General features: G+C 36.7%; 1 protein-coding gene across 1 annotated transcript in view; it reads right to left on the bottom strand.

The window, feature by feature from the left end:
- Positions 1–186: 186 nt before the first annotated feature.
- LOC145232178 (intersectin-1-like) overlaps positions 187–10072 on the bottom strand; it is a 66982-nt gene continuing 57096 nt past the window's right edge. The window contains exons 29-38 of the mRNA XM_080096714.1: positions 7362–7462; positions 6782–6909; positions 6002–6185; positions 5498–5596; positions 5083–5250; positions 3898–4110; positions 3105–3309; positions 2178–2323; positions 1690–1798; positions 187–1254 (exon numbers count right to left, since the gene is read on the bottom strand). Of these exons, the coding sequence (XP_079952840.1) occupies positions 1103–1254; positions 1690–1798; positions 2178–2323; positions 3105–3309; positions 3898–4110; positions 5083–5250; positions 5498–5596; positions 6002–6185; positions 6782–6909; positions 7362–7462 (1505 nt within the window). The 3' untranslated portion in view covers positions 187–1102. The remainder of the gene's footprint in view (positions 1255–1689; positions 1799–2177; positions 2324–3104; positions 3310–3897; positions 4111–5082; positions 5251–5497; positions 5597–6001; positions 6186–6781; positions 6910–7361; positions 7463–10072) is intronic.

Raw genomic sequence — 10072 nt, 5'->3', positions numbered from 1 at the left:
ATGAATTTAAAAAAATTCCAAGTAGTGGTAGACGTAAAAGCAACAACAAAATATCAAGACCAAGCCGATGTGAGTGACCAAACGCTTGCCATCTATCGAAGAAAATTAACGCTTGCTACAGAAATGATAAATGCACCCTCGTTTAAGAAGGTAAAACAGCTCACACCTTAAATAAAGAGGCTACTGTTTATCTAGCACAGAATTTATTGGAGATAATGACAAAACAGAGGGTAATCGCATCAACCAGCTTTGCTCACAAACCACTTCACGACAATAATTGCTCCGGTGCGTCACCCAGCGGACAAAACAACACGATGGCAGAGGACCAACTCCAAGATATAATGTTTACCTCTATCACAATAACGCTATTTGGTGTAGCACAAAAGTACATTAAGATAATAATAGAATATTAGCTGCAGGTTTATACGGAATGCGATCACTGCGTGTGACAAGGGTATAAAATAAATGCAGTTGAGGGGATATAAGCGCTAAGATTTAAGCTGACACTTAGTTGGCAAACGTTACAAATAACAGATTTTAGGATGGTTGTCATCGGTTCTCTGTATACTTTAGCAAAATAGAAACAGGAACGAAAATAGGGTAAAGCTTCCCTTCTGAAGTGGCACAAAATTCAACCTGGTTTTAAAAACAATTTATAAATGCGACTGCAAAGCAACACGACCAACTGCAGAATACTTGCGCTATCAAATTTAGCTTTTTTAGCGCGACGTTTGGCAAACCAGTGAATTGAAAACTCAGACATGGAATATTTTATTGTTTTATTTCTGGTTTTGAAAACAAGACTGTTTTTAACATTTTTAGTTGCACTTACGCAATTACAGTGGGGCGATTTCATTAAATGATTATTATATATGCGTCGGTTAAATAAAGCAACCTTAAATTTTTTTAACATTTATTTAACAGCACAAATCAAGCAAAGTGACGTCATAAACGATCGCGTAAGCATGACGTCACTTCTCTGGCATATAATCTGTCTAAAATCTCGTATTGCATCAACTCACAAAAAAGATAAAAGCGTTTCAGAGGACAATCGTCGATTTGCGTCATCGATTGCCGATATGACGTACTACCTACGTCACAGCTACGTATTCTCGAAGAGTAGGAGGTCGAGTTTGACGACAACCTCACCAGCATCGACTTCGTGAAGGAGAAGGCGCTTCGTGATTGGTCCTTTTGTCGCCTTAACGTCACGGTTGATGTCCGCCAGCTTAACTTCGGTTCGTCCAAGAAAATCTGGTGATCAAGAGGTTATTGGTTCAAAACCCAGCCACTTACTTGACTACGAGTCATACCGTATTGAGCAGAGGTTCTTAACTGGGCATGAATTTACTCCCCAAAGGCAAGGTAAAGGATTAGTGTGTTTAGGAAGTTTGGGATAAATACTTATCTTTTAAGTCTTCCAAGGGGTAAACGAGTGCAAATATTTAGGAAAATCTAAATGAGTGTGCTGCTCCCAGATATAAATAACCAACTAAACAGACTTGGAAGTACTCGGCTATGACTACACCATACTACCTAAAATACAAACACCCGTATTTGTGACAAAGCAATGATTCGCAAGCAATCATTTCACAAAACCTCACTTATATCAAAAAATACGTAAAATGGGTAGAAAACAAATCAAAAAAGTTAACTTCTTTTAGTAGTACAACAACCACAGCAACTTACCATCTGGGGAAAACATGTATCGTTGAAATATTGAGATGCACAAAACATCAAGACTGAGATCTTTGACGAAAAATTGCATTGTGCTTCCCCAACGTGGGTTCAGAGTGTCCTACGTGAGAAAAACAAAACTCAACAAACCGAATATACATCCGTCTAATTAAAAAGCTGTCTAAGCCACTGAAATGCCAGACAACTCGACCAATCCGAAAAACGTATAAGAAATGCATATCTACACTACTGGTGCCAACGCCAAACCGTTCATGGAATACAAGGGCGGTGTCACACAAAAAACTATAATACACCAGCCATGTAATGAGAGTCAACTAAATCAATTCAGTCTTTCTAGCACCACTGTGTGGCAAGGCACAGAAGTTAAACATAAAAAAAATCAACATATAGGGTGGCATGTGACGCTTTCTTTTACACGATTGACAAGCGTATTCACTTTTCAGTAAGTGCTTCAAAGTAATTTAAAACTTTCCGCGTACCTGTACAGTCTTGGTGGTGTGAGACTGTTCACCCATTGTTACCTCACAATACGGATCGTGACGTCCGTTACTCGTTTTCACAAGATTACAACCTTCCATTATCGTTACAACCAGACGACCGATACCAGCACTTCGTTGTGAACGAGCTGTCAAAAAAATGTTCGAACATTAATACAGGGATCCCGCACAATTTTCGTTTATAATTTTCATGACTTTTTCAAAACTTTTCAAGAAAAAAAATTTCCAAATTTCCATGACCTTATTCGAAAAAAAAATCGACCAATTCCCATAGCAAAACTAGTAAAGAGGCTTTGGTAAATACAGTCATATTATCATGCTTGCATACATACATTACGTGATTTGAAATTCCTATCTCTATCTGGCATTTTCAGGGTAAAACAGGCGCCAAATTTCATACTCTGTCAAGGACTTTTGCAAAAGTTGGCTTTTTTCAAAACTTTTCCAGGCCTTAAAAATACAAATTTAAATTTCATAACTTTTCCGGGTTTTCCATACCCTCGGGAACCCTGTGTATAAAATAATTTGTTGCTGCTAAAACGTTCTGGCTAAACGTAAAAATATAGATCAAGAATATTGGCTCACAAAACAAGCGAATTTAAATTTGAGTTTGCGCGGTTTAATAAAGTGGTTAGTGGGTTATGTGGTCCCACGGGGGTCCACAAAGCAGTTTGGGACACCCATCTCACCGGAAAGACCCAACATTGCAATAAGTCCTACATACATTTAGGGGTGAAAACTGACTTTTGAACTACCGTGATACAGTACCATACCATGTTCTGTCAACAGCCTAGAACTGCATATCGCATAATTCAAGGTGGCTTTTGACAAATTCATATGTGATTAACCGGGTTCGTTTCAATTTAAAATTTAAAAAGTGAAACGTATGTTCTAAATTACAACCATTACCCTGGTAGGCCTTCTCCCTTCGTTTTTTCTCCGTATCGATATACAACTCAGCCGCCTCCCTTATTTTATTCATCCAAGCCGTTCGCTCGTTGACATTTTCGGCACGCAGTGTGTACACATGATCAATATGAGAGAGATGAAAGATTGGGTCCTCCACAGCGGCATCTTGTGGCAAGCGGGTTAACACTTCGTTGAGGAAAATCGGCTACAAGAGAATTTCTGGTCAAGGGGGTTTACACTAACAGGGTAGTTTTTTTGAAAAGAAAGAAAAAAAACTTTGTCAAATAAGGGATTACAATAAATAACATTGATGGTTGATAGATTACTACAGAACAATTAATTTTTATTCAAAAATTAAAAATAAAATAAACTGGTTGGTATGTATTGGAAATTTGACCATTCAAATCATTGTTTCATAAAATTGGCATTCAAAATTTTAAACATTTTAAACCATAACTTGAACATATTGGAAACGAGTTGCTATGACAATAAAGTAGAACAACATGGTCTCCAGTCCAAAGTTGTAAGCGATCTGAAACCCGACCCTAATCTGAAAGTATAAGACGGAAACCCGGTCCGAATTAATACCCTTATTGAACCCGAAATTTAAATTTACTAAGATGAAATTGCGACACTATCTTGCTAAAGGTAAAGGCTGCCCCAAATCAAACCCGTTTTGTTCAAACTTAAGCCCGAAGTCGAACCTGAATTTATATTTTCTGGATTTCATGAAAGTCAAAATGTGGGCAAATCTTTCACAAACCTTTTTCACAAAATCAAAATTCCCACTCACCTGTTTGTACATCCGAAACTGAAAATTGGTTTTCGACGAAAAAATAAGATCGTTTACAACGGTATTGAGGGGTTTGGTGGGAGTGGTCAGTAGCAAAAAGTCGTTGAAGAGAAAACCAACCAAGTCTTTATTGGATTTGTGTTTGTACAGTGTACCACAGAATAAAAATTTCCGCTGATCCAAACAGTTCGTCTTCGAGTTGAAAACAAGTTTCTAAAAATAGTGTAATTTACTCTAATAGTTGCTTGTTCACGTTCGTACTTTAGGTTATGTGAACGATTTCATTTAAGTCATAAGAACTCAGGTTTTACAACTTAAAAAACACACCACGAGGATTATTGAAATATACCAGCAATAGTCATTCATAATCAAGCTTTGAGAAAAAATGCCCAGTGATATATGAACGGAGCCAATTGATCTTATTATCTGTTAAATTGCACAAGGATCCCAATTAAAGCCATTGGTTAAGAAAATCGCCAAGTTATCGCATAATCCGGGTAATTGCATAAAAACTGGGCAAATTCAGGAGATTGAAAATCATTATGCGATTAACCGGATTCGTCTGTGACCCAACTTGTCACGACTGGAGTTACTGCTGAATGCCAGGCTTCGTTCAAGTCACATTAAACAAACTCATTAAAACTCCGTAACATTAGGAAGCAAATTTAGCGTTGAAAATGTATAATTTTGGGCCGAAGCCATGCTTATTCAGCTTCTTTTAATATAAAACATAAATGTAGAAATGCAAATCATTACAGTACACATAAAAAAATTGTCGTAATAACCAAGGTTAGATTTTGAATTCTATGACTTGTCTTGACTATAGTGATTGAAAAAGCTCGGATTCGATACTAACTCGGCAAAAACTCGACATGTTACCATGGAAACCCGTTGTTCAACCAGTTGGCCACAGGGCTTAACGAAAATATTAGAATCACAACATGATATCACGAGCATTGTTTAAATTCGTATTTAAGACACTTGTTGATTGTGTTCAATAGAATGATTCCCACTGAAGTACATGCTAAAAAAATCGCTGCACTCCAAGCCTAAACCAGTTCCAACCCAGCTTAAAATAAAGAAGGCTTATCATGCTCATAAAATAGTGGGCCATGTGAGCTTTATGCAACATTTCCTAGCTCACGTAAGGAAAAAAGAAACCTTGGATCATAATCATGTTCTTACGTCGTTAAGGCCTTCCAGTTGGACGTGGCTTTGTAGCCATTCAAGTCTGTCCGAATTTTCTTTTTGTCTAACTCCCTCGTTTACTTGTGAACAAACTTCCTCAGCTTTTTCAAGCGCCGATGTAAGGTTTCTATGGTCCGGGTGATCTTCTGGGGTTGAATCGAGAATCTAAAATGCCAACAATTTTTAGCGCCCAGTTCCCATATCCTGCTTGAGGAAGGTTCTCAAACATTGTTTTTTCGCAATTTTCACATACAAAAGTGAAATTACATTTAACTTTCTTTAAAACACTAATTCAACACATCGGAATTTGTTTCTAACCCCGAAGTATGTCACCTTTACTGCTGAGCATTAAATTTACCGTCCATTTAAACAAGAGATTTTTTTGGCGTTAAACAATGTCTGTTTAACATACCTTCTTAATCAACAAAGGGTACTTGGTAATCCTCTGCATCGGTTTAACAAGATAGCTACTGACAGGCAGCCCCTTCCATAAATCTCCACTCTCGCATTTCTGTAAAAATAGTAAAATGCCTATGACTTTGGGAACACCCGTTCTGTAAGTTTCACCAGTAAATTTGCATTCAAAATTTTAAACATTTTAAACCATAACTTATCATATCTAAAACGAGTTGCTATGACAAAAAAGTAGAACAACATGGTCTCCAGTCCAAAGTTGAAAGCGATCTCAAACCTCAAAGATTCCTAAATACTTTAGACAATTTAGACTGTTTACAAAGCTAAATAAGTTTTAGCTTCCAATACGATAAAGCTTCTCAATAACAACATTGAAAGTTGAAGTGCCAAACTTTCATGACATGCCAACTTTCTCTTGACCAAACGCGAAACGATTGGTACAAAAAATGAGAGCAATTTTGTAAAGGGAGGCCCACATCTGTAGGATTTAAAAAATCTCTACCTTCACAAGTGCCTTAAACTCCGGGTTAGAGTCAAACTTTTCTTGCAACAGCGACGAAGCATTGAGCTGACAGCTGCAGAATCGTATGTATGGATGAAGATGGGGAATTTGTTCACACAAAATATCACCGATCATTATTGTCGGGTCGTTGTCTCCACATAACTTGTAACGAACTCGTAGCGCTCTGTGGTAAAAAATGTCATAATGATGAGGTTTAAGTAACATTTTAAGTAAGCTATTAATACGCAATACTGCCACACATGAATGAAGTTACGAACGTGAGAACTCAAACCACTAAAGTTTCGTGGTTTGCTAAATTCCGATAGAGAGTGTAAAGAGCATTCAAGTATTTAAAAGCAAAATTGTGTGAAAATGTTGATGGTTAGGGCTGTTTAGGTTAGGGTGAGGTTTCAGTGTAAAAATAACATTAAACTTGGGGTGAGGTATAAACGACTCCAAACATTAGTTCCTGAGGTGGATTTTTTTTCACGGGGTTCGAACCCGGGACGCTCTCGTTCTTTTTATGTCCCAAATATGGGTCAGACGGTCCAGAACCTCCAGAGTTCTCACGTTAATAGCTCTACCTACATAGTCTACATAGTGTTTCATGTAATGACATTTAAAAGACTAAATTTATAGGCACTATAAGAGTCAGTACTCGTAACAGAGCTATAACTTCTAGCGTCGGGTTCAAGTTCCGATTTTGGTTTAAATGAAACCTGATCAATTCGGATCTAACTTACATTTGTATTGTATCGTTTATATGTTAAAAAAACTCACTTGACAAGTTTCGCACTAGTCATGATTAACTCGTTGAGGTTGACAAAAAGGGAATTCACCTCCTGTTCGGTCAGAATCTTACTTTTACGTAGCGGTTGTTGGAACGCTTCGTCTGCAAGTTGAAGATCCTGACAAAACAAACAAGTCATTATTTTGGTTCAAATAATTTATATTTTATGTACTTCTTCCAAGTTTTTTTAGTTTGTTATACGACAGTTTATACAACCAAAACTTATAGGCTACAATCGAAATCCGCTTAATTGCATACAGATTGTAAATTTCAAACGGTAACCCATTATTTGTTTAAAAAAATCGTCTTGTTAATCGCATAATCCATAGATTTTAAACGAAATATGCGATATACCGATATGTTCGGGTGTTGTGAAGATACAGGTACAGTTTGCCATTAAAGTGCAAAGTACACCAACAACACTTAATAACCGAAACCAAGCAACAAAATTAAATTACAGAAAACGCGAAACGGGGCAACTGATTTTGTCTCTGTGGATAGTGTCCATTCTCGTGCATAGGAAAACAACAAATGCAGCACTCAGCAACAAGTAATGTTTCAGATTCTTACCTTTAAATAAGTTTCTTCGGAATTGATGAGCTCCATAACCCGCTGTTGGTATTCGTTCTCTTTGGGCGACGGCACACGGAACTGAGTCACCGGCGCCTCTACTGTATTGGATAAAAAAATGAAAATCTAACACCATTACACCAATGGTTTGAAACAACAATCGAAAAGTACCCAACATAAACAAACATCAAACAATGGCTTTACAGGGTTGTTAAATCACGTATTATGTAATTGTCCTGCTGTTTGGTTGCAAAAAAACTTAGATTCAACATATAAAAGCACACGACAGCTTGAGATATTGTAAACTGTCACTGTCTTGTCATCAGCTGTATTGATGGGCCCCTATAGGTCGAAACAGCGTGTACCGTGTGCAAAATGGAACTTTCATTCTATTTCTACATATGTGCAATTTGCATGCTAAACAATTAAACATGGTTCTAATAAGCAAGAGCTTCCAATGGAGCACTGTTTACGTCTACACCAGGGGTGTGCAACCTTTGTTACTGTGAGGCCAAATACAATTGCCAAAATTAGATCGCGGGCCACACCTGTGTATAACACAAGGTGATTTTACTTTGTTGCATACCAAATATGCTCAACTACAAGTAAAATTCGCATTTGATTCTAGCCACATTTTGCCAGGTCGCAGAAAAATAGCATCGGGCTCATTAATCTCCTCGAAAATATATATTAGTTGGAGTCGTTTGCTAGTACTATTGAAATCCAAGCGTCTCTGTGCGACGCACAACCTTTAATCAAGGGCCGCATTTGGCCCGCACACCGCAGGTTGCACACCCCTGGTCTACACAGTAAAATAATGTTTGTTACATCATCTTTACAACCCAAATCACATAAGGACCTTTATTGCAAACTCATTCAACAAAACAATAAAAGTTGGCGCATGCGTTAACATTAATAGTACAACTATTAGCAACGTGGCATATGGTGATTGGAACACGAGTGCGACATTTAGGGTCATTTGCGTTTTGGGCACACAAAGGGAAAACAAGTCGTAATAGTTAACTATATACAAAAGGCAGACAATTTCCTATGGTTTGTAAGGGCATTGGTGGTGGTGTTAGCAAAAAACAAAACGGTGTAATAATGAAGGTTACAAGATATAATTAATTGAAAACATTTCACTTGTTGATTGTTGATGACCACTAACATACGATACCTTAAAAGTTTACTGTGTTTTTGTTGTTACTTGCACAAAATACTGGATCATTTTAGTTGCTTGCAACATGTTAAACAAAAAAGGTATACAAAGAGTGGTAAGCAATTGCCTAGCATTTTCATGAACACTATATCCAGATTGCGTTTGTCAACTCCAATTAAACAAGACAGAGACAGTATTAATAACTACACTAACCCTATGTTACAACTACTAATGGCTTATAGGACCTATTGCATGTATTTTCTGTACAGGCCGAAATCAGGCAAGATTAAAGACTTTTGCTTCTATAGCAAGTTTTGGCATACTTCATTTTTTCAGTTCATATTATTTTCCTTTTAACAACATGACAATTGGTTTGCTGTTGGCATAAAACAATACAAAAGCTTTTCAAAAACATAAGGTAAATTCATTGACATGATAGATTTATTTTTTTAAACATTTTGGGATTTGATGTATATTAACCTACATTGAGTAAACTTGAGTGCAAATATTATTGTCATAATTTGCTTGTCATTACAGGTTTTGCACATAGGATATTGAATTTGAGGTTATAAACTGATAATTTACTAAATGCTAAATTGAGGCACAAAATAGTAAATGTTTAAAAAGTTGGTTAAATTAATCTTATAGAATTGACTATTATGGAATTATGCTAAACAGCAGTGTGCCAACAGAACACGGATCAGTTGCATGCAAAGTTTAATTTCTCGTCTTTGTATTACATGCATTTTAGACTAATATGTTGCAAAAAGGACAGGCACTGCACTACAGCATTGCAAACCAGTTTGAACCGGATCTAACCAGTTTTTGCAGCATTGTTTCAGTTCACAACCCACTTCTGCTAGCACACCACTGTATAACACAACTACAAATCAAGTAATAGACAGTTAAATTGATAATGTTAACTCTTTAGTTAGGAATTTTTTGTTCATGTTTTATGTTTCAAAAACACATCTTTGACGATTAATGTTCAGTAGTGTAATATGAAAGAAAATTGGAGTCAACCAACTAAAACACCAGGTTTTATATAAAATGAAAACCCTTTATCAAACATGCTGGTTATTAAAAAACATCTTTTGAGTGGCTAGTTACAAAATCCACCTTAGTTGTGACAATAAAGCATGCATTGATCTACTTAGATAGCAGGCCCTGGTTAGTACAGCATTCCATTCTAACTTATGGTAACATTATGTGGGCATGTGTATTTTATTCCTAGTGGCAGCCCAAAACCAGACCTCTTCTCAAACACAAATTTTTGTAAGTTTAAACTTTTATACATTTTAAATGGAGTAACATTTTTTGTGTGAAACCAACATGCAAATGGTATGCTGGTTGTCTCGGAACCAAAATGACCAAAAAAACCAAATTAAACCTGGAGTTGACAAACCAATCTGTGGCTTTAGCAAGGACACCAAAGCACAATAGAAGCCAATATAAATATTAAGCAAATGATCACCACGCAGATACACATGTAAATATGTATGATATAGGACAAGCAACACAGAAGTGGGTTGTGAGTAAACAATGCTGTCTG

This window comes from Phallusia mammillata, chromosome 6, assembly GCF_965637545.1.
Source record: "Phallusia mammillata chromosome 6, kaPhaMamm4.hap1.1, whole genome shotgun sequence".
Classification (NCBI taxonomy): Eukaryota; Metazoa; Chordata; class Ascidiacea; order Phlebobranchia; family Ascidiidae; genus Phallusia; species Phallusia mammillata.
The sequence above is the reverse complement of the archived record's forward strand: the minus strand, read 5'-3'. Positions and strand labels throughout refer to the sequence as shown.